Source organism: Geotrypetes seraphini, chromosome 18 (genome assembly GCF_902459505.1).
Source record: "Geotrypetes seraphini chromosome 18, aGeoSer1.1, whole genome shotgun sequence".
Taxonomy (NCBI): domain Eukaryota; kingdom Metazoa; phylum Chordata; class Amphibia; order Gymnophiona; family Dermophiidae; genus Geotrypetes; species Geotrypetes seraphini.
The window spans coordinates 27,266,408-27,292,109 of NC_047101.1; the positions used below are offsets into that span (position 1 = coordinate 27,266,408).

Genomic DNA, 25,702 nt, shown 5'->3' on the forward strand with positions numbered 1-25,702 from the left:
CAGAAAAATATAGAACGAAAAAAGTGGAAACTCAGACCCAGATGCACTAAAGGCAGCAATCATCTGTAAACCTGTTTTGCCAGCTTTAGCAAAGACCGCATTTGCCAACCTGATTCACAAAATGGCTCACTGCATGTTTTCTCCCTCGATCGCCCATTTTCTGATCCGGCCATGCAAATTAGCTAAAACCCCATGCAAACTAGCCAAGTGATTGATGCACTAACATCGCTTGGCTATGCACAAAAAAAAAGCAAGGGTTTTAGCGATCTATAAAAATGGACAGGTCTGCCTTTTTTTGTTTTGTTTTTTTCAATGGCACACAAGCAAAATATCTGTCTCATACAAAAAAAATGAAAAAAGCCCCCTCAACCCCCTGCTGATGATGATTGTTAAACCGGAGTGGGTTAGACTTGCTGATAAAGTGCAGTTTAATGAGGGGTAGTCCTGAGCTGCAGAGTCATGTTGCCTCGCAGCTCCAGGCCCACCCAGTCTCTCCTGCTGCAGTAAATCTTTTGTACAGCCGCAATGAGTCTGTAAGGTGAGCCAGTGCAAGGCAGACTAGGGTTACTAGATTTTCCAAACGGAAAATCTGGACCCATGGTCATGCCCTGTTCTGCCCCCAGGCCCGCCCCACTCGACCTGCACGAGCAACGAGTGATGTCGGACAGCATTCGTGCATGCGCTGGTGTGACGCGATGATGTCACCTCGTTGCATCCATGCATGTGCAAATGCCGTCCCAAAGTTTGCCAGAAGCTTTTCAAAACATGGATAAAATGCCGGTTTTGAAAAGCCATCTGGATCCACGGACATCTGGTAACCCTAAGGCAAACTCCAACGAGATTGGTAACAGGGGATTCTTGTAGAAGTGCTCCTGATTGGCCATCAAGCTCCAGTTCTGCCTCCCTGATTAGTGGATGGACAAAGCTCTCCCATATGAACAGCAATCAGCGACAGGTGCACTGCAGGATGAAGGAAGGCGGGCAGCTGTACAACTTAGAGGTAGGGTTCTGGATGGTGATATGCTCTGCAATATTCATTTATAAAATGTTTTATATTTCATGCTGATGGACATCACATTTCGTGGTGGTTGGTGGGGGGAATAACAGATTTTTTAGGTTACCATATGGCTCCAGAAAAAGGAGGACGGATTGAGACGTCTGGGTTTTACTTCCATTAAAAGCAATGGAAGTAAATCCTGAGTGTCTCAATCCATCCTCCTTTTTTCTGGAGCCATATGGTAACCCTAAGTTTTAAAATTCTGTTTCTTTTCACCCCACCCCCCATTGCAACTGATAAGTGAGCCATTGTGGGGCACTATGCCACACAGGACGCATAGTTGGACTGCACAATTTAGATGTAATTTAGTTTATTAAGTTTCTGTTCCATTGTACCCACAGAGAGCTAGACATATTACAAGTTGATATTTACATATTCACAATACAATATTGCTTGTAAACATAGTAGATTCTGAGATCCAACTTGTTAAGAATACTTTTTACTTTGTAATTAAAAAGTAGTTTTAAGAGCTGTACTTTTTTAAACTTTTTATTTTTTTAAGTATTTTTTGACTTGGACAATCTACTTTTACTTCACTTCTTTTGGGAGCCCAGTACTTTGACTTTTTAACATAAGTACTTATAAATAGTAACGACCCCATCTCTGCCTTCTTGTAGTTATGGATATAACTGATATCATAAAAGGAAAAGTGGAAAGTGATGAGGAGAAGCAGCATTTCATTCCTTTTCAGCCGTAAGCAAAGATTTTGTATTGTTTCTTTACACTGATAAAAATAAGGCATCATGATTTGCAGAATTTCTGTGATTGCATGGATCAGGATATAGGTAGTGGTTCTCATCCCAGTCCTCTGGACATATCCAGCCAGGATATCCACAGTGAATATACAGGGTGCCCACAAAAACACTCCTTGATTTTAAATGTTTACAAAACCAAAATTAATTGGAAAATTCTTTCATGTTTGAGGCTCAACTCATAAAGTTTCATATGGTATCTGTTGATTACATACACTCGATATATGCCCCCCACCTGTTACTCGGCAAACATCGATGCGATAATTGAGCTCGGACCAGACTCTCCGTAGCATATCCAGTGTGATCATATTTATAACTTCAGTGATGCGTCCCTGCAGATCATCCGTAGTTGCAGGTAGTGGAGGTATGTGCACTGTCTTTCAAGTACCTCCAAAGGGAAAAGTCACAAACCGTAATGTCTGGTGATCTCGGGGACACTTGAGGAACACCTGGTCATTTTGTCGCATTGCATTGTCTGAAGGTTGTAACTTCTGCACCAATTGCAGCTTATAAGGGTGAAAGTGAAAGTGCTAACCGTGCTTTTTGGTTTTTTTTTATAATTCTTTATTCATTTTCATATTTTACATGAAGTGTACAAAATATTGAGTTACAACTAATGAATACACAATATCACTTTTATATCTATTACATAATATTCTGAACAAATTTTTTTATCCCCTCTCCCACCCCCCACCCTTCAAGTACTTTCCAATCACCTTATACATATTGTATACCATATTATAACATGTTATGTAAAATTATTTTCACTACCCCCCCTCCATGTGTGCCATAAAGAAGACAAGAAAAAGAAGAAAAGAAGAAGATAAATCCTACTATTCATTCAGTACAATACTTTGTCAATGGCGCCCATATTTTTATAAATTTAGGATATGTCCCTCTTTGTATTGCTATTACTCTTTCCATTTTGAATATATGACAAATTGTATTCCACCAAAATGTATAATTAAGGTTACTATGATTCTTCCAGTTATTGGTTATATGCTGAATGGCAACCCCTGTCATGACTAGTAAAAGCTTGTTATTTTCTGGTGAAATTTGACTTTTTTTTCTCATCATCATTCCAAATAACACTGTATCATATGATATTGCTACATGATTTTCCATCAATTTATTAATTTGTGGCCAAATTGCATTCCAAAAACTTTTAATGTAGGGACAATGATACAGTAAATGATCCAACGTCCCAGGTTCCAGATTACAGTGCCAGCATTTATTGGACTTAGAACTATCTAATTTTTGCAAACGTGTAGGGGTCCAAAAAGCTCTATGTAATAAAAAGAACCAAGTTTGTCTCATAGATGCTGACACTGTACATCTCATTCTCCAAGACCAAATTAGTGGCCATTCAGATGCAGTAATTTGATGCTTAATCTCAATGCTCCAAATGTCTCTTAGACCATTTTTTGGTTTTTTATTCAAATATCCAGATATTAATTTATACCACAATGCGGCTTGATGCCCTAGGAAGTCTGCTTGGAAGCATAAGAACTCTAAACTATATTGATTATTCAATGTTTTCCATTCAGGGAACCCAACCTGAATGGCCTGCTTCAATTGCAACCATTTAAAACTTTGTTTTTTACTAAGACCAAATCTATGTTGCAATTGTGAAAATTCCAGCAGTTTACCTTCCGAAATAACATCATTCAGAGATCTAATGCCTGCAATAATCCAGTCCTTCCAAAGGATTTGAGCTCCGCCAATTTTAATCTTGGAGTTTATCCATAAAGACTGATTAGTTGACTTGTTTATTGGGACAGGTGTTAATTTACTAATAAACCTCAACGTTTTCCAAGTATCCATTAATATCTTATTTTCTCTGTATCTTCTAGGCATGTTGATACTTGGAAGATGAACTAAATTTAGGGGAAACATAAGGCGCCATTCCAAATATAACCAATCCGGTGCATTATCTATCAGTTCTGGGAGGATCCAATACATACCCTGATGTAAAATATAGGCTTGATGGTACCTATAAAAATTTGGAAAATTTACCCCTCCCTCCTTAATTGATTTTTGCAAAGATACCAAAGCTATTCTATGCGTTTTACCAAGCCAAAGAAATTTCGTTAAAATGCTATTAAGCTTTTTATAAAAGGACCTCTGAAAATAAATAGGTATCATACTCATTTGGTAGCAAACTACAGGCAAGATCATCATTTTAATAGTTTGAACTCTCCTCCACCAAGAAAGATGTAACGGATTCCATTGCTCACATAACTCTGTAACTCTTTTCAATACAAATTTTTCATTTTCTTTTACTGTATCTTCAATTGTATTTTTAACTTGAATGCTAAGATATTTAAATCCTTCTTCTTTCCATATGAACGGAAAAGCGTCAAATAATCATTTTACACAATGAACATTTAAAGGTATAAGTTCAGACTTACTCCAATTAATTTTATAACCTGAAAATTTGCCAAACATATCAATTAATTCCAATAGACAAGATAAGGTAGACTCTGGATTCCTCAAATAAAGAAAAATATCATCCGCATAAGCCGAAATTTTATATTCCATATCAGAATATGGAATACCCTGTATCCCCCTTGCTTGCTGTATTGCTAACAATAAGGGTTCTAATACAACATCAAATAACAAAGGAGATAAAGGACAACCTTGTCTAACTCCCCTCTGCAATTGAAAACCATCAGATATCATATTATTAATATTTAATCTTGCAATCGGGAAGCTATACAATGTTTTTACCATTTGTATAAATCCAGAACCTATACCAAACCATTCTAAAGCCTGATACATAAAATTCCATTCTACCCTATCAAACGCTTTTTCTGCATCCAAGGAAACTGTAAAAGCCGGTTCATCCATTTTTTTTGATAAATTTAACATATGAAACAATAATCTAGAGTTATTAGAGGAATGTCTTTTAGCAATGAAACCCGTCTGATGCGTGTCTATAATATATGGGAGAGCTTTGGCTAATCTCAAAGCCAAAATTTTCGCCAAAAGTTTATTATCCACATTTATTAAAGATATAGGCCTGTAGTTTGAAACCAAAGTAGGATCTTTATTTGGCTTAGGCAAAACAATTACTATTGATTCAGCCATAGTACCTTTAATATCACCTTTTATAAGTTGTGTCTGATATAAATTTAGTAAATATGGGGAAAGGACATTTTGAAATGTTTTATAAAATTCTACTGTATAACCATCACCACCTGGAGCGGATCCTACTCTAAGAGATCTCAACGCTGTTTCTAATTCTTTTAATGATATAGGTTCATCTAAACTCCGTTTTATATGATCAGGAACCTTAGGTCCAATAATTAAATCTAAAAAATTTTTACCATCTTTTTGCCTCTCCAAATAAGGCTCGGAAGAATACAGGTCCTTATAAAATTTTAGAAATTGCTTTAAAATTATATCCGTTTGATTGGTTATTATACCATTATCATCTTTTATCCCATTAATGTTAGTTCTTCTTTTTTTTGCTTTAAGATAATTTGCCAATAATCTTCCCGCCTTATTAGAATTTCCATAATACAATGTCTGTTTGGAAAACAAGTCTCTTCTTATCATTTTTGAAGCTAATTCGTTATATTTACCTTTTGCTTTCAAAAGAGCTTGTAATACATCATGTTCCCATTTGCTTACCAATTTAGTTTCTAGTATTTTAATTTCTTTTTCTAACTCTATGTACTGTTTTTTAATCTGTTTCCTAACAAAAGCCGAATATGATATAATATGACCTCTCATAGTCGTTTTAAAAGCGTCCCATACATTTTCAATAGATGTATCTTCCACTAAATTAATTTGAAAGAAATCACTAATTTGTGTTTTAAAATTTTCCAAAAATTTTTCATCCACAAGCAATGCATTATCAAATCTCCAAGGAGGTCTTCTATTTTCTAATTGATCTAATTGTAAATCTATCCATACTCCCGCATGATCCGAAATGATAATGGGATCAATGGAAGCCTTAATTACTTGCTGCACCTTATGTGATGAAATAAAAATATAATCTATTCTTGAAAATGATTTATGAACCTGTGAACAAAATGAAAATTCCTGATCATTAAAATGAAGAATACGCCATATATCCTTCAAATCACATGATTGAACCAAATTATCTAAACCTAAAGATTTTATACTTTTACCTGGTTTTTTATCCATTAATGGATCCATTACAGCATTAAAATCTCCAGCCACCACTAAATTAGAAGCAACCAGTGGTAACAACATACTCTGCAATTTTTTAAAGAATTCTGATTGATTCGAATTAGGGGCATATATATTGAACAACGTCAGGGCATTATTTCCCATACTTATATCAACATGTAGCCATCTTCCATGTGGGTCCGAATTTACTATCTTAAAATTGGCCATACATTTTTTATTTATAAGAACTGCTACTCCTGCTTTTTTACCCTCTGCTGGAGCAAAAAAACATTCTTTCACCCACCCACCCATTAGTTTCTGTGATTCCTTTATATTAAGATGGGTCTCCTGCAGACAATAAACATCTGCGTTTTGCTTCTTTAAAAATGATAATACCTTTTTCCTTTTGATTACATGATTCAGGCCATTGACATTAATAGAAAATATCTTAAAAGACATAATATATTTTATACTCCTTATCATAATCTTCCTCTTCCCTTCTTCCATAACTAAGATCTAAAAAACTTCTCCCCATGGCACACATTCTTACCTCCAAATTACCCAATCCCTTATTAATCTTTTCCTTAATCATCCTAGTAATATCTTTAATACCCACCTTCTTCCCACCCCTCCCCCCCAATATAATGACTGCTTAAGGACACACATTGGACAGTAATCCCAACTTCCCCCTTCCCCCCAGGCAACCAATATTTATTAATAACCCCTTTATCCTTTATTGAGACAAACTCACTACCTCTCCACAATATATCTAATTATATCTCTCTTCTAATCATAAAACCTTTTTTCTTTTTTTTTTCCATTTTAAAGTAATTAATTTCTCTATCTATTATTTAACCTTTAGTCACATAACCATATTTATTTCCTAACATTCCATTAATGCATTTTTATCATTTCACCAATCTCTAATTCATTCCCCCAACATTTTATTTCATTCAAGAAAATTCTATCATAGTCATATATTTAATAAAAAGTATCATTTTCCTATATCTTATATTATCTAATCCATCTTCTCCTATCCTCCTTTAAATATCAATCAGCAAATATCCATCTCTTCATATATTTCTGTTAAAAAAAAATTTCAATTTTATAAGTTTTTATCCCCTATTTGTTTTAAACATTTGTATTTCATTTTCAAAATAATTTTTCCCCCTTTTTATATTTCCTCTTCTCCAAATTAAATCCAATCTTTTAAAAACTATATTATCACAACATCAATCTTTACATTCCTTCAGCTACCAATAAATTCTTATGTATCTTTCTTTTATATTATTCATTTTCCTTTCCTTTCCTTGCATTTAAATATCATATAACTTGTCCTTTCTATCATTAGTCCATTCTGCAATCTTTTCCTTATTGTCCTTTCATTCTTTACTTTCTCCTTTTCTGACTTATTAAATAAACTGAACTTTCATATTTATTTCTTATCTCCATCCATCCACTCTTAAAGACTTTTGACTGCCAATTGTCATTCATTTTTTTTTTTTATAATATCCTTTTAGTCTATCAGTCCTGCTTTCTTCTTCTTCACATCTATTTATTTTCCTATTCAGTCTTCACTTTTCCTTTTGTGTTAATTTGTCCAGTCCTTTAATCCTTCTTGTTCATTCTTTACTCCAACCATCCATTTTTCAGTCTCCTAAAAGTTCAGTCTAATAACTTCACTTTAATGTCTTTCCAGTCTATCCTTGTTTCTACTTTCTTCTTTACATTCTTTTGTTTTCTTTTTCACTTGTCCATTTTTATTTCCTGTTCTTTGTTGCATATTCTTCTTTTTCCAACAAACAAAAGTCCCATAGTTCTTTATATTTAATTTTTTGTTCAATATCCACCAATCCAGTCTTAGTATTTATCCCTTCATTTCAACACCCATTGTGCTAAAATGACATAGGTTCTGATTTTGAAAGAAAGGTCTTTAGTTTTTCCGGGTCAACAAAATACAAAGATTTATCCCCACAAGATACCCTCATTTTTTCTGGGTAATATAACCCATACTTATATCCTTTTTCCTTTAATTGAAATCTCAGATCAAGGAATTTCTTCCTAATATTTGCTGTATTTTTAGCAAAGTCTGGTAAAAACCATATTTTGGATCCTTTATAGTTTAAGTTTTTATCTTTTTTGGCAGCATTTAAAATTTCTATTGCTTGCTGGTATCTTAACATCTTGAATATTAATGGTCTTGGTCTCCCTTGATTTTCCAGACTCTTTATTGGAATCCTGTATGCCCGTTCTATTTCCAAAGGCTGTTTGAAATCCAACTGCAATAATCTAGGAATTAAATTTTCTAAAAACTGTATTGCATTTTTCCCTTCCAAATTTTCCTGTATTCCAAAAAGTTTTATATTCTTTCTTCTTCCACGGTTTTCGTAATCTTCCAGCTGACTTTTCAATTGAATTATTCCCAAAATGTAATTTTTGCATCTTTTTCCTTCACATTCTAAGCTCTCCATTTTAACTTCTAACTCTGTTGTTCTTTTATTAGCTACTTCCATTTGTCTGTGTATATTCAGGATTTCTTCCTTCAGTTCTGCCATATTACTCACAGTCTCTGTCAGCATTTGTTTGATTTGCCTCAGTTCCCCCATAACTTCAGCTTTGCTTAACTCCTCTGATACATCAGCAGGAAGTGGAACCTTACTCGGGGTAATTTGATCCTGCTTCTGCCTTTTCACAGCCCCTCCGGTTTCACTTTTACTCTGTCGGGTGCTCGCCATGCTCCCGCTGTCCTCTCCGATGTTTTCAGCCAAAAACAGTTTAAAAGGAAATCTTTATTTATTCAACGGTTGCCCAGGTAAGAGGAGCGCTGCGATCACACGACCATTTTGTGTGCGCGCTAAGCCACGCCCCCTAACCGTGCTTTTTGGAACTTGTATTTACTGTCATCTTATTTATAAACATAGTCCAATAAGTTTTGATTTTATAACCATTTAAAATCAAGGAGTGTTTTTGTGGGCACCCTGTATATGAGATAAATGTGCATGTGCTACTTATATTGTATGTAAATCTTTCTCAGGCATATCTATCCACTGTTTATTCCTAGGATAAGCAGCATAAAATCTATTTTACTACTTGAGATCTAGCTAGATACTTGGGACCTGGGTTGGTCACTGTTGGAAACAGGATACTGGTCTTGATGGACCTTGGGTCTATGTATGGCAATTCTTATGCACTGTGGATATCCTGAAAATTTGACTGACTCAATGATTATGTCAATATTATTTATATAGGTTGTTCTGCTGTAGATCACTATTGGATAGAAAGCTAAGTGTTCAGAATGCAGTGGTTAAAGTTATGTTTAATATAGGGTTACCAGACATCCGGATTTCCCCGAACATGTTCTCCTTTTTGAGATCATGTCCGGGGGTCCAGACAGCTTTTCAAAACCTGGCATTTTGTTTCAAGCTGATTAAAATTTGTTAACCCACTTATCACATTTCTAAACTGCGAAGTGATGTAAGAGGGCATGCTCAGCCAACAAGATAAGTGAGTAGGCGACCCTACTTGCTGCTGGTGACAACTACAAGAGGATTTGGGGGGAGGAATACAATTAAGAGATCCCCTACCAGCGTGTGTGTGTGGGTGATGTTGAACGGGCGCCACCAGCCTTGGCTATGCCACTGTTGCACATGAATTTCTTCTTAAAATTAATACAAGAAATAAGTAAATTTCAAACTTTAGTCCACAGGAAATAAATCAAGGAAATTCTTTATTTTCTGATAAGACCAAAAAGTAAAATCAAGCTAATATCATGCAAAAGTTAAATATAAACATTGTGTAATTCTTGACATGTGATTAAGGTGTTGAGATAAAAAGGCTGCTTTGCTGACCTCATTGGAATGACTATAAGACGGCATTGTATTTTCCAAAACAGACAATATTTTTATTGTTAGTAAAATGGCTTACAAGTTTATAGCAGCAGAGTCATAACAGCAAGAAATATATATTGTCAGTTCAGAATATGCAATGGAGAGTAACACTTACACTCATATGCCGAGCAGGGGGCTAGCACACCCTCCGGCATAAGCAGGTAAATCTCTCTGGCCCTACTTGTGATGCATGTTCTTTTATACAGATAAATTCTTGCTTTGTTTCAAAAGGCTCATCCCCGAACTCTGGTCATATGACTCCCTAATGATACAAAAAATGTATACCTAATTATTCCCCCCCCCAGTCCACGCCTCTCACTTCCCCCCCCCCCCCCGAGAAGGGCCCTAGCAGTCGTGAACTTCTTTTGTCCATGTCTTGAATCCTTATCACCTTGCTGAGGCTGATTTGTTTGTTATACAACACTGTATGTCTTCAGGATGGTGTCCTTGTAAGCAGTCTTATGCAGCAAATGAAACAAAGATGCAAGGGTGACATTCCAGCATCCTGGCCATGCCTGGATCCCATGGCTTGCTTTAGAGTCAGGCACCAAGCCCCCACATCTCTACTCCCCTGTCATCCTTCAGGGATTGTTACTTGTTATGGGTGTTTTATGTGGCTTCTCAGGGTGCCTTGCATATATCATACGGCACTGATAACAGCTCAGTACAAATGAACAATGGTCACCGAACCTTGGAGAAGTATCCTCCTTAGGAAGACAAGAACTAGGCCAGCAGGAGTATCATTGTCATAGATTAGCAAAGTACATGCTGTTCTATCTGGTTAGCTTGTAAGGAAAGCCTGCTTAGACTGTGAGAAAATATGTATTAAAATGGCTGTAGTGTCCAACATACACAAGGTAGTTCTCCACCAGGTAGTTCAGGTTATTCAACTCAGTCCCCTCTTGGCGGGCCGAAGGAACGAGGGCCGCCACTCAAAGGGTGGCCATGAGAGGAAGTAACAAAAGCGTGGAGGAGGGGCAGTCCACCCAGCTAGCTAAACTCAGATACAGTATATGCCAGAACCAGAGGATGGAGGCCATAAGGCTAAGAGGGGTACCATAAAAACAACAGTGGGAAAAAGCAGGATTCCACAGCAACCAAGACAGTAGTCATCGCTAAGTAAAGAACAGCATTGAGAGTCATTAAAAATATGAGAACCAGACCATAGGAAGATATGAAAGCAAGAAAGACATACACGACATATGTGGTTCTGTTCAGGTGGTAGTATAAGAGGCAAACTAACAAAATATAAATAAAGCATTACAAGAAACGAATGACATGGTAGCAAATAATAACAACAAAAATGGACACACTGGACAGGTCCATTACCTAGCCGAGGCATCACATCATAAAAAATATAATGTCACTGAAAAAGAATATACAGAATAAAACAAGCAGTCCTCCACAAAAATAAGTCCCGAGCCAAAACTGAAGAAAAGATAAAGTCCAGCAAACTGGCAAAACGGGCATAAACAACACATGGGAGAGAAAGTGTCCAAGAAAGCAGTCACTTTAAACCGGTATGGTGCACACTCGGAATGAAAGAGGTCTGCGCATACACCATCTTGAAAGAAGTCCAGGTATCATCATGCAGCAGCCGCCATCATGAAAGAAGGCCAGATCCAGCAGTCGAAATCCAGTGAAGAGAGTCAAAGAAAAGAAAGAGAGAACAAGTTGCCCGTACTGAGGGCGTCAACAAGAGACAAAAATAATACATTTACTGGTCATAAGTACAGCAAGATAGATACAAGATTCAAGTACACAAAATGCAGAAGAGGACATGTTACATGGTGTAAACTCAATAGAGTGCACAGAAAAATACCAGTAAGTCCACAGAACCGTTCTCTAAATAAGAGAACCCCTAATGGAGCAGCGCGCAGGCCATGAAAGAGAAAAAAGAAGAAAAGAAGAGAAAAAAAAATGTATTGTCAAAAGGCAATTTAGATAGAAAAAACAAAAATGTAAAAAGGGAGAGAAAAATCTCCCAAAATGGTCAAAGAAAAATATCCAAAAATGGCCAATGGATAGTCGGTTTCCCCGGGGTACCCCACAAACCAAACAGATAGACAACACAAAGATTACAGGGCATAAACAAACATAGAAAACACAAAGGTACAGGCGTGGAACAATTGAACAATTCTTCCATCAGTCAAAGATTCAGAGCTGAACTGAGATCTGCAAATAAATGCACAGTTAGACACAAACAACCATCATAGCACGAATCATAATTGTGTGCACACAGTGGCTATCAAAAGGGTTACTGGAACTTCTGAAAGAGAAAATGTAAGAATGTGAGCACACTGACTTGGTGCCCTGGTTAATGCAATCATAATGCAGACAGGGAGGCAACTGCTAGGGTGTGCTTCAATCTGGAAAAAGAAGCAAAACTTACTAGGTAAAGTAAGATACCGTGTACAATGTTAAAATAGAGATATTCTGAAGTAGGGCAATGTCAATTCAAAGGGGGAAAAAAAAAAATAAGTGCAAGGTCATTTCAAGGATACTGAAAGCACAACAGTGTCCTCCTTCTCTGGGTTAGAAGAAGGCTCATTGTAACAGGTCCAGAACAGCTCTGTATGTATGACTGCGAAGACAAAGAAGAGACAATGTAACGTGACACTACCCCTGAGGACACTTAGCCATGTTCCCTGCAGGCAGACCTGGAACCCTTGTATGCCACCTGGGTCCCGCTACACTCAGAGGAGAGGGCACTGCTGCAGACTAGATGCAGCTACTGTTTTAAAGGAATTTCTATTTCCAATTGTATTTAGAATCTGAGTGAGAATAACACTTTATACAAACGTGCATGGGAAGAAAGAATTCATAAAGAACAGCAGGATAATTCATAAAGAACAGCAGGATAAAGACACAATACGGAGACTGTAACAAGAATGAATCACAATCCATCTGGTAGCAATGTTAGCAAGCCCATGTGTATCAAAAATTTCAAGGTTCAGAAAAATATGGATACTTAACCGCTATCATTGTTAGTCTGGTACTTTAAATCCCCCAACACTGGGAGTCAAAGGCAGGGAGGTGCCCAACACAATCCCCACATGTCTGACAAATGGTCACTTTTTGTTTGTTTGGGTTTACTTTGTTATTACCAGCAGACACACTTTTACGCGAGAACCTATCTGGCTCAAATCTCTTTAAATTACGCACTTCCTGTAACAAATCCACTGCACTCAGTATCAAACACTAGTTCCTTCAAGCTGGACAAAATTATATGGCTTAATTCTGTCTTGATCCACATGCATTGTACCCTGTTTATCAACGTACACTATCCTGTCTACAACTTACGCTATCCTGTCTGCAACTTACGGCAACAATCATGCTGTCTTGCTTCACCAACCGTACCCAGGTTTCCAACTTAAATGCATTTTCCATCTTCCCGGGTAAGTTCTCAACATCACCAAGTTCTCGTTAGGCAAAATACATTGCAAAGCCTAAAGCCAAACCCTAAGGAAAAATATACATTACGGTATACAAAGTTCATATAGCCAACGCAGAAAGGCCTGCCATCAGAAACCAATGCTAGTAAAAATAAATGAATTATAATGTCACCTAAAGTCAAAAGATACCCTAAAACTAGGAAGTCAGAAAGTGTTTGGTTTTATTAGTATTCAAACGCAGTGAACAGCGAATTCATAAGTACCCAAATAAAAATTGCATTGTATAATATTATCTTCTGCAAGCCTGCCATAACTGGCAGGGTTGAGATGTTACATCTCAGGATGAAAAACAAGACTATGTATGCTATGTATGCATGGAGTAAATATAAGGCTCAGACAAACATAATCTAAAACTCGACTCTGAGTCATTTACCACAGGGTCAACAGGGTGAGGGAAAACATACTCTTGAGCAGAAGAGGGGACAGGGAGATAGCCATGATGGGAAAGGAACTGGGAAGTCACACGTTCAGCAATACGCTGTAACACTTTAAAACAACAAGGAAGAAGGCATGGAAGGAGAAAGAAAATAGCACAAATAACAGCCAAAAACAGGAGCAGGGGGCGCAAAGCCCCAATATTAGGGAACCAGGAATCAAACCAGCCAGAGGTGGAAAAGCCATGCCAGGTCTGAACAGGAACATGGGCAAGGTTGCACATGCGATCTGTGATTTCTTCAATCACCTTACCAGTGTCATCAATCTCAAGGCAACAGTTAGAAAGATTAAACTTACCACACACACCACCCTCCGCAGCAAGGAGGTAATCGAGGGCAAGGCGGTTCTGATAGATTGCAGTGCGCATCTTAGCACTTTGTTTGGCTAGAAGGTTCAAAGCTAAAGAAGTTTCATTGGTAATGATTTCAACAACAGCCTGAAGGCGAATAATTCTGTTAAGCATGTAAATAGGAGTGCGGTAGCCCCAAGACCCATCTTCCGCCCAGGTGGCAGAGCCATAATAATGGATAATACGCTCAGGGGGCCACTCACTATCAGTCCAATCACCTACAGCAATAGAGCAGCGAGCACGGGGAGCAAAAACAGGGATACCTAACTGCTCGCCCGCTGTAAGGGGGATAAGAAAGAAACTGGGGCGAATGGTACCCAGACCACAGGCACCAGTCCAGGAAGCAAGGGGGACTCGGTGAGCCATGTGACCACAAATCCAATACAATCCATCAGGGGCAGGCCAAGAAGAGGACCTAAAAGAAGTAAACAAAGTAGCATAAGGGGCAGTAGAGAGAAGAAGGGAGAATGCGTCAGTGAAGGAAGAGGCATTAGCAGGCCAGGGAGTCCAAGAGGATTGTGTGGAGTTCCAAGAGTAGGAAGATTTACACAAAGAAAGACCCATGAAAAGGAAAGAGTCATTAAGGCGGAGGCGCCAGATACGGACATTGAGGACAATGCCATGACGCAATACCCAATCAGCAGGAGATGGAGCAGAAAAATTGAGGGGTATGGAGAAATTAGAAGGAAACAGGGACAATTCCTTAGCTTCCCAAGGCCATTGTTCACCCATGTTTGTACCCCCACACACAAAGCAATTAGAAACATTAAGAGAGGAGGCAATAGTTTCAGCAAAGTGAAGAAACAAGTTTCGGGTAATATGACTGGGTTCAAATTTGTGCTCTAGTTCTTCAAAAACAGTATGGAAAACCTTATGGGAGGAGGTTCGAGCTCCAGTGGTGGTGACCCGAATCTCAATTCTAGCGGCAGGGTCACCGCCAGACCTGTCAATGTAAAGGCCATAGCGATAGGGAGTGAGGAACATATGAGGAGTCTGAATAGTTAAATTTACAGGGGTGCAGGTGTCCACCTTACAGGTGGAAGGGGCTGGTAACTTGGTAAGAAACATACCTGGAAATCCGGTAAACTTGGCAGGTTTCCAGGTGGCATGAATAACATCAGCCCAGGAAAAGCAGGAAGTCATAGCAGTACGGGCAGGGCACATATACTTTCCATCTGAGGAATAGGCACGCTGCCAAGACAGGCTACCACAGCCACGTCTGTCATACCGGGCACTTTTAAGCCCAACATCATCTCGGGAATGATCAAGATCAGTAGTAAGAGAACAGACATCAAATACAATAGAAGCAGGGTGATCAAGAGAAGGAATGGGGATGGACACTTTACGATCAGGTTTAAATATAGGTAAGATTTCTAGGTAAATCCTCATGGGAGCAGAGCTAGGATCAAAACAAACAACAGCATGGGGTAGAGTGCAGACAGTGTAAGAAGTACCATTATATAGGCATGTCCCCGATATCTTGTCAAGGGGGCAATCATAAGCAGAATAATACAGAAGTGTGGTAGTGGTCAGTTGGCCAGCGCGAACGGTAGTGAGACAGGGTAGGCACAGACTAGAGGGGGATACAGGGGATGGAGAGGCTCGAAGAGGTAGAGACAGGAGAACGAGGAACAGGAGGAGGACGATGTTTGGGAAAGCACAGGCCATATTTGCAGACACAGCACACAGTGATGCAGAAGGAAAGAATCAAAAGGGCAACCAACACAGAAAAAATCACAGGATATGAAGTAACCATGTGGACCCACAACAGGTCCAGAACAACTGAAAAATTAAGGCAAAACTGCACAGTCCACAGATGGGGCAGGCTTAATATCCTTAGCATGCACTAAAGTACTTTGTCCATGCAGCTTTACAGCAAAAGGAAAAACCAGTTCCACAGTAAAAGGTCCAAGGAACGGCTGATTCTTCCACGAAGTTTTGTGATGATTGCGCTTGTAGACTGCTTGCCCAGGGTGAAACTTGTAAGTCCACGAGTGGGGGACGTCAGTGTTGGGGCCCTTGCGATAATGCTGTAGTTCACGGACAGCTGTCTGTAAAGAATCAACATAATCCTGTAATACTACCGACAGGGACTTGTTGCCAGGGGCATGAAACCAAGGCTCAAAAGGCAACCGGCCTGTGAGAAGCTGGAATGGAGACGTGGTCAATTTGTACAATTTAAGTGTCCTATTCCGGACAGCATACAGCGCGGCAGGCAGGTATGCGAGCCAATTAGAGCAATCAGGAGGCATGAGCTTACGCAGTGCCACTTTTAGAAGATCGTGGGCTTTTTCTGCGTACCCATTACTTTGCGGGTGGTAAATAGTCACAAATTTTTGTGCAAGGCCCAGCCGGGCACAGACCTCAGCTAAGAGGTCGTTACGGAAATGGGTGCCGTTGTCTGAGTACAGAACTTCAGGCACCCCGTGTCTACTAAATAAGTCACGGCAGAGCACCTCCGCAGCAGCAGCCGCTGACTCAGAGGTGCAAGGGAATGCCTCTATCCATTGAGAAAAAGGACACACACATACCAAAAGGAATCTCTTCTTGTTGCAAACATAAATCATATCTGTAAAATCCATGTACCACCTCCTAGCGGGTCCCTCAGGGATGGGAATGGTTCCCGGGGGAATAGGGGTCCCCCGAGGGTTATTCTTAGCACAGGTAGTACATGTTTGAACAACAGAACGTAAAACAGGCCGCATGTAGGTAGCCCAGTAGTGGGGCTGAAGTTTAGCCAACAGAGTAACTGCATTAGGGTGATGGTCAGAATGCAGGCTGGCTGCTAGGAGGCGCAGAGAGACGCCTGACAAGCAGACTTGGCCATTTGGGGTAACATACAAACCTTTCACTTTGATACAGCCGAGGCGCTCCCAATGAGCAGTGTCCTGAGGCGTGAGGCCCATCTGTGGATGAAAGTCATGATCCAGAGCTGGTAGTCCCTGTTTCACCTGGGCCCTAGTGAGAATCATGGCAGATGTTTCTTGGGACTCAGGGTGGCGGCAATAAGTATACTCAGTGGCCTGGTTGGCAAGAAGATCTGCAAATTGGTGGGACCACTGCTCAGGGGATTTATCAGCGTCATCATGCGCTTTGATCTTGATTAGCGCTACTGGGATGGTTCTGGAATCAAGGCGAGTCATGATTTCTTGTAGAATGGAAAGATGTTGCAGAAGTCGTCCAGCACTATCAATTAAACCCCTCTTTTTCCATTTCAGCAGGTTGTCAGAAATGCTGGATAGGGCATAGTGTGAGTCTGAAAAAACAGTTAAGGGCTCAGCAGGATGGCTTCTCAGGCATTGGAGTACTGCAGCCAGTTCAGCGGTCTGGGCTGACTCATGGGGAGACAGGCAATACCATTCAGTGCTGTACTGATCCTGAGTTACTGAGTATTTTAACAGAGCAAAGGCTGTGCCCCGCTTGGTATGAGAACCATCTGTGAAAACGTAAATCCCTGTTTTATGGGGGACTATCAGAGTCTGTGGAGAGTCCTTGTAAGGACATCCGTGGGCTTGCAAGAGTGTGGGTTGCAGGCATTGAAAGAATGGCTGTACTCTGTCCAAGAGTGAGTCTGCTTTGGTCGGAGGAACAAAGGTGAGATTTCCAGTTAATAACACTGCAAGATATGTAGCCAGACGACGAGCAGTGAACGTAACAGCAGGGTCACGTAAAACCTTGGAAACCTCATGAACACAATGCATAGTGATGATGGCATAAGGCAGGGTCTGATAAAGTTTGATAACTGCAGTAGCCGCAGCTACCACAGCTTGTTCACACTCAGTAAAGCATCTTTCCACTGGGGTGAAGATGCCACTGAGGTACAAAACCAGACTGTTGGCTTGATAAGCACTGGCTCTCCACCCATCCTGGTCATTGATCAAGAAAAGATCGACCGGAAGTATGGGAAGGGGGAACATAAATTTCGGAGCCTGCAGGAGATTCTGTTTCAGCTGGTCAATGAGATCTGATTGAGCTTTCGTAAGTGTGATGCGGTCTGAGGACCGTGGAGAGCCTTTCAAGTATTCACGCAAAGGTTTTGTTCTGAGACTCAAACAGGGGATGTAATCTTTACAGTAATTAAACATTCCCATCAAGCCGCGGAGTTCTTTGATAGTCTGTAGAAGAGGAATGTTTGTGATCTCTTCCAAAACAGTAGCAGAAGGGAATTTCGACTCCGGACCAAATGTGTGTCCGAGGAATGTCACGGTCTGCTGGCAGAATTGAATTTTGTCTTTATTTATAGCATATCCTCCTTCAGTGAGCACTTGCAAGAGTCTGCCACTAAAGTGTCTGCAAATTGTAATGGTAGATGCAGACAGCAGTATGTCATCCACATACACAAAAAGGGAAACTTGTGTGTTTCCTGTCAGTTCCTCCCGGAAAACCTGTAAGTCGTGCTCTAGGACTTTAGTGAACAGAGCTGGACTGTCACTTAATCCCTGAGGGAGGCGGGACCATTGGTAACGATTCACACCAACAGAGAACGCTGTCAAAGGACGGGACTCTATGGCTAGAGGAATTGAATAGAATGCATTTTTCAGATCAATGACAGTGTGCCATGCCATCACCGATTGAGAAGTAAGAAGGGACACAGGGTTAGGAACTATAGGAAATTCCTGTTCCAGGAGTATGTTCAGGTCCCGGAGGTCATGGACCAGGCGATACGTTTTACCATCTGCTTTCAGTACAGGAAACAATGGTGTATTCCAAGGGGAGGAAGTGAATTCAATAATTCCTGCCTCAAGCAATTTGGCAATGACTGGGCGAATCCCTTGGAGAGCTTCAGGCTTGAGGGGGTACTGTGGAGTTGTCGGGCCAGTACCAGGCTTTTTTAATGTGAGGATTACTTCATGAACTGAAATGACCTTCCCAAATTCAAGGTCAGGGAGTTGGGTGATCACATCTTCCGGGAGTGGCAAATTAGCTGAGAGCAAACCAGAGAATGTGATAACAGCTCTGAGTTCCTTTAAAACATCCCGCCCGAGCAGGTTTACTGGGCATATCGGGACATAAAGGAGGTCTGTGATAACCAATTCCTGATCAATGAGGAGGGGGATTCTTTTTAGGACCCTATTGTTTGTGACGTTACCTTCAATGCCAGTAGTGGGGACCTGAAAATTAGAGACTGTGTGTCCTATGGGCACAAAATTGACAGATGACATAGTGGCTCCTGTGTCTACAATGAACGGTACTCTAGGTTCTTTAGTAACCTGAATATACTTCAATGGTTCAGTGTCAGACATTTGAATGGCATGAAGGTATTGAGACCGTCATTGAGTATACTCACCCCCATTCTCAGGGCCCTCCCACTGGTGCGGGGCTCCAGCAGGATAAGGGAAATCAGGAGCGTGGTCCCAATTCATATGCCCTCCTCGATTGTAAGGGTTGCCAGGGGGCCGAGGATTGCCCCTGCCTCCCCTGAATCTGCCCCTCCCTCGCAGGGTTTGATTTCTACATTCATTTGCATAATGGCCAAATCTATGGCAATTAAAGCATTGTATCTGAGATCTAGGCGATTGAGACGGGGCACCCTTCCCCCTACGGCTTCCTCGGAAGGGGGATTGTCGGGTGCTATCTGTCCAGTTAATTTGAGCAAGTTGTAATGCCTTATCTACAGCCGTGTTTATTTTAGCTTGGATAGCCTGGCTATCATGTTGAACTTGCTTGTCTACCTTCGCTGTTTCCTCCTTTTCAATCTGTAAAGCGAAAACCTTCTTTTGCATCTGTACCATTTCTTTCTCTGTTTTAGCTTCCTCTTCCTTTGATTGTTTCACAAAATGAGTGACATGAGAAACAATCTCACTCCAATTTTTTCCTTCAATCGCTACAATATTGTCTAACTTACTCTGCACCTTCTTTGGCAACGTGCCTTTTAAGATCTGGTATGCCAGACCTCTCATTGTCACATGACTACAAGGCTCATTCATCTCATCTTCCCATTGATCTTCAAACATCCGGATATGGTCATAAATGTCATTTGTCAGAGAGTAGTGTTTAGTTGTTAATTTTGAAAAATCCTTAATGTCAGGGTATCTGTCCCTTAGTGCTTTCCAGACCCTCGGGCGGCTGGTATTGAATGGGGCTCCGTCAAAGTATGTGACATCGGGTGTATAATCTGGAATGCCAGCATCTGAAAAGATATCAGTTGTTGTATTGCCTACCAATTGGACTAATAGGTGTCGGACATCACCTATTCCTAAGGTCCACTGAGCTGTAATTTTTTCAAACTTCTTAATCCATGGGCCAGCTCCCTGCATCAAGGGGGGAAGCTGCCGTTTAATTGCCACGAAGTCAGTGAAGCTCCAAGGAATGTAGGAGCGCTGCACTCCCCCTCCTTCTTTTGTGCTCATGAGAAGGGGGGCTTGCATGATGGGCATGGGCGTAGCCACGCTTTGTCTTAAAGCAGTTCCTGGGAATTGAACTGCTTCTCCCTTGTAAATGTGCTCGTATTTTTCCCACACCTTTAAGCCTTTTTTCATGTATTTGAGATCCCAGCCGGGGTCTCCTGTGCCTTGCTTGATGCACAGTCTGGCAGTATTCATATGAACTGTTGCAAACGACCCCTCTCTGGGGTAGGGAATCATTTGTGGAGACTGTCCTTCTGTCCAGCCTGCCAAATTGGATACCCAAACGTATACATACGTGGGAGATCCTTCGTTCTAGAGCACTATCTCCATGGGAGATCGTGCTGACTGGAACATGGTTCTGACAGGGTCTGCATAAATGGGGCTCTGATAAGCATTTATAGGTTGCGCAAAGGTGGGTTGTGGTGGCTGCAGTGGGATTTGGTGTTGTGCCAAATGGTCCCTAAGAGCACCGACTACAGGGTGGTAAGGTGTTAAGGGTGGAGGCATGGATGTGAGCTGTGGAAACTGTGGATTCATCCGAGTTAATGCCAGCTCTTCTGGTCGTAACGGGATGTCCATCCTTCGGAAAGGAGTCTGTGCCGGCACTTGAGCATGTGCTGCATCAGACGATGAATCAGAAAACTCAGATTCTGATCCAGAGTCCTGAGCGGGCAAGTGATTGCCAGGTACATTTAATCCACTCTGAGGGGTCAGAGTAACATTTCCCTCGATTCTAAAAGGGTTGCCTGTTCCAAAATGGGCAGGGGAAACTACTGTGGGAACCACATCCCCTGGAGCACTTTTTACCAGGGAAGGGTCAAAAAGTGCTGGAGAATACCCTTCAGCAGGCTTGTCCAAGTCTGGTAACACAGGATAGAGAGGCACTGCCTGAGGTGCCGCAGGCACTGGGCTATCCTCATATGGCGGCGGCTTAGACTCTTCTGCAGGGATCATGTTCTGCTTTGTTTTGACAGCTATTTTTACTTGCTGTGTAATGGGAGGGTTAGTACACAACTCCCGCCACAAGGTCCACATTTCTAAATGATCACTCTGAGATTTTCCAGTCTTATGCTGCATAATATTGGTCCGAAGTTTCACCAGGTCTTCCCACAGTAGGGAACCTTCCTTCGGCCATTGCCAATTATCTGTGCTGTTTTTGGGTTTTTTAGCTGTCACTTTGATCCATTTTTCATGGAAGTGGGTTATATTTATAGCTAATTGAGAATGATTGGCTGTTTTTACGACTTCTAGAGGTAACATCTTGATGCAGACTAAACTGTACAAGTCCTTATTCTATGTACAAATATACAATTGCTTGAAAAAAACAAACACGCGCCTCCCTACACTGTACTATCTTTCCCTATTGATAACGCTAATATATATAAAAAGTAAAATAAAAGGTTGTACTTACAGTTTGTACAGTATTAATTCCGTACGGTCTCTGGGTGACTAGAAATCTGTTTTTGTGGAGTCTTGGCGTCCAATTATGGCACAAAAAGTGGTCCACAATGTGGCCCCCAAAACTCCTGCTCACCCTCACCCAGGAGCACCTTACGTCCAGTGCAGCTGTATACACCCCCTGAACGGGTTTTTCTTTGAAGTTCACAGGAACACCTGAAAAATAAAAAGTCTGTTAATCACGCAGGCGCAGGGAACCTACGCATGCTTGCGGGAATCACGTCGGGGTCACCAATGAGATAAAAAGGCTGCTTTGCTGACCTCATTGGAATGACTACAAGACGGCATTGTATTTTCCAAAACAGACAATATTTTTATTGTTAGTAAAATGGCTTACAAGTTTATAGCAGCAGAGTCATAACAGCAAGAAATATATATTGTCAGTTCAGAATATGCAATGGAGAGTAACACTTACACTCATATGCCGAGCAGGGGGCTAGCACACCCTCCGGCATAAGCAGGTAAATCTCTCTGGCCCTACTTGTGATGCATGTTCTTTTATACAGATAAATTCTTGCTTTGTTTCAAAAGGCTCATCCCCGAACTCTGGTCATATGACTCCCTAATGATACAAAAAATGTATACCTACCTCCTGCACCATCGACCAAAGAGAGGAGAGGAGCGTGGGAGCCCTGCTCCGCCCCTCCCTCAGCCCAGCGCGAGTCCTCGGGAGCCTGAAAAGTTCTCCCCCACCAAGTGCAGCCTTTTCTCCTGCACCATCGACCAAAGAGAGGAGAGGAGCGTGGGAGCCCTGCTCCGCCCCTCCCTCAGCCCAGCGCGAGTCCTCGGGAGCCTGAAAAAGTTCTCCCCCACCAAGTGCAGCCTTTTCTCCTGCACCATCGGCCAAGAGAGGAGAGGAGCGTGGGAGCCCTGCTCCGCCCCTCCCTCAGCCCAACGGGACCTCCAAGCGACTCCACTCAGGGAAGGGCTCCCTGGCTGAAACCTGCAGCTGACAATATTCTGGAATCCTCTGACCTGACTCCCCCACGGAGCTATCTCTTCTTTTTTTCTTTCATGTTACAAGCTCCTCCACAGAGCACTAAGCGCTCTGGCTCCCCCTAACTACATCAAATTGCATACTTCTACATACTCAACCTGCATATATAATTCACGTATAACTGTTTAACATACACATTTATCTCGTACAAGCTGCATGCTCTCTAACTAACATATACAACTTACTTTAACTAACAACAATTAACTATTCAATCCTCAGCAACTCAACTTTTTGTTCTCTGGTTCCTTTCTTTTTTTCTGTCTCCTAGCTTTCTCCCTATCCAATTGCTCCTCCAATTGCCCCAAAAATATCAATTCGGCTCCAAGCTCCTGACTAACTCTGTCAAAATTGACCCCCATCAAACCATAACTACAACAGTAGGACTTAGCCCCGGCTCGATAGCGAGACTCTCCTGAATTCCTCCGACCCAACGCCTCAAACCCCCCTCCTACCATGCTTCCAACTCTTCAGGCCACCACCCTCCCCACCCCCCCTCCCACCACTTTACAAACCACCTCCCCACCCTCCCCCACCCTCCCCACTTCCCCTACACTCCTTACAACACTGTACTTCACCATCCCCATTATTACAGGCCAAGGCAGATACGGTGATCTCTCCCCCCAACCTAAAAAAAGCCGTACCAGAAACCCTGCCAACCTCATCCCCATTCTTCCCTCCCCACAAGCCCCTTCACGCAATACACTCAAACTAGCACTCATCAATGCAAGATCAGTTAACAACAAATCCTTCATCCTACACGACCTCATCTATGATAAGACTTGGGACGCCCTCATGATCACCGAAACCTGGCTCCAAGACAATGATGGGACAACACTAGGCGAACTATGTCCTCCAGGCTACCAAGCCCTCGCCTGCTCACCTACCTCTGGGAAAGGAGGTGGCGTGACTACCATTGTCAAGACCTCCGCCACACCAAAACTGATAAATTCTATTAATATTCCCTCCCTAGAAGCAATTGCGTTCACCATAGGTCACAAACAAAAAATCGCCCTCATACTCCTCTACAGAACTCCCAACTCTCCAGCAGATACCCTAGAGACCCTCCTCGAATTCATCACCGAACTATCTATCTCACACAAACACGTGACAATCCTGGGAGATTTCAACTTCCCAGACTACCCCAACACTTCAGGACAAATTGACAACTTCCTCTCCTCCCTCTCAGACCTGGGATTCCACCAAGCTATTACCACCCCCACGCACTCAGCAGGCAACATCCTAGACTTGCTCTTCACCCTCAGAGACCCAACTGCAGAGCCCCAACAAACTTATACTACCACACCTGTCCCATGGTCAGACCACCACCTCATTGAATTCGAACTCCCACTCGAAAATACCATAACCCCGCGTAAAGATCCTACCCCCCCCACCCTACGTCAACTCCCTAATTCGGTCAGCCCTCAAGCCATGGCCGCGGGTATTCGCACCCTAAATGAAACCTGCACCCAACATCCCCACTCCATTGACCTGGCTGCCTCCACATGGCACTCCAACATTCAATCCCTCTATAATAGCCTTGTCCAGACAAAAACTACCCAAAAAACCACCAACAAAGCACCTGCCCCCTGGTACACTAAAGACCTCCGATCCATAAAACGATCACTGAGAAAAGCAGAAAGGATCTGGATCAAACACCCGTGCACAGAAACCAAAGCCCACTGGAACAACACATCCATCACCTACAAAGCAGCCATTCTAGAAGCAAAAAAGACCTACTACTCTCGCCTCCTACAACTAGCCCCTTCTAGATCTAAACAACTGTTCACCCTCACAAACCAACTCTTCACTAACGCCCAAAGAAAAAATCACAGCAACCAAACAGAACTCGATAGCGAGACTCTCTCGAACTTCTTCCAGTCCAAAATACAAACCATTCGAGATAACCTTGACGCCAACACCAAACCCGCTCCTACTCAGCCCCAGCCGACTCCAAATACCACCTCTTCCGCCGCTCTCTCCCAATTTCATATAGCCACTCATACTGAAGTTCTCGAAACACTGAGAGAACTCAAACCCTCCAACACCATCCTCGACCCCTGCCCGTCCAGCCTCCTGCTATCCACAGAAGATGCCATGGCAGAATCCATCCTCCCCATCATTAACACCTCTCTAACCACTGGGACTGTTCCCCTCAGCTGGAAGTCAGCTATTATCAAACCCACTCTCAAAAAACCCGCCCTTGATCCTAACGAACCTGGCAACTATCGCCCAGTCTCCAACCTCCCATTTGTCTCCAAACTCCTTGAACGAATTGTACTCCACCGACTACACCCGTTCATTGAAGAACAAGCTGCTCTATCTCCAGCCCAATCCGGCTTCCGAAAAGGCCACAGCACAGAATCAGTACTCCTCGATATCATGGATGACAGCTGGTCTATACTCGACAAAGGCAGTGATGCCCTACTAGTCCTACTAGACCTCAGCGCTGCCTTTGACACAGTCGACCACAATCTCCTCACATCCAGACTCTACGACATCGGAATCAAGGACACAGCCCTCCAATGGATCACCTCCTTCCTCCATCAAAGGACCCAGACTGTCCTACTAGGAACACATAAATCTAACCCCAAGCCTATCAAATATGGTGTTCCTCAAGGCGCCCTTCTATCCCCCCTCCTATTCAACCTCTACATCAGGCCTGTCATCGATATAGCGAAGAAATATAACATTAAAATCCACTCTTATGCAGATGACATCCAGCTACTCCTCCCTCTAGGCGAGAACCGGTCGTCCCAAATTGCTAACCTCCAACACTGCCTCTCTGACATGAAAACTTGGATGTCAAACAACAAACTTCAACTTAA

At 41.8% G+C, this 25,702-nt stretch overlaps 1 protein-coding gene across 5 annotated transcripts in view; it reads left to right on the forward strand.

The window, feature by feature from the left end:
- Positions 1–25,702, forward strand: part of DOCK2 (dedicator of cytokinesis 2) — a 601,528-nt gene that overhangs the window by 165,744 nt on the left and 410,082 nt on the right. For all 5 annotated transcript variants that reach the window (XM_033927247.1, XM_033927252.1, XM_033927251.1 and 2 more), the window contains one exon: positions 1,675–1,750. In XM_033927247.1, the coding sequence (XP_033783138.1) occupies positions 1,675–1,750 (76 nt within the window). The remainder of the gene's footprint in view (positions 1–1,674; positions 1,751–25,702) is intronic.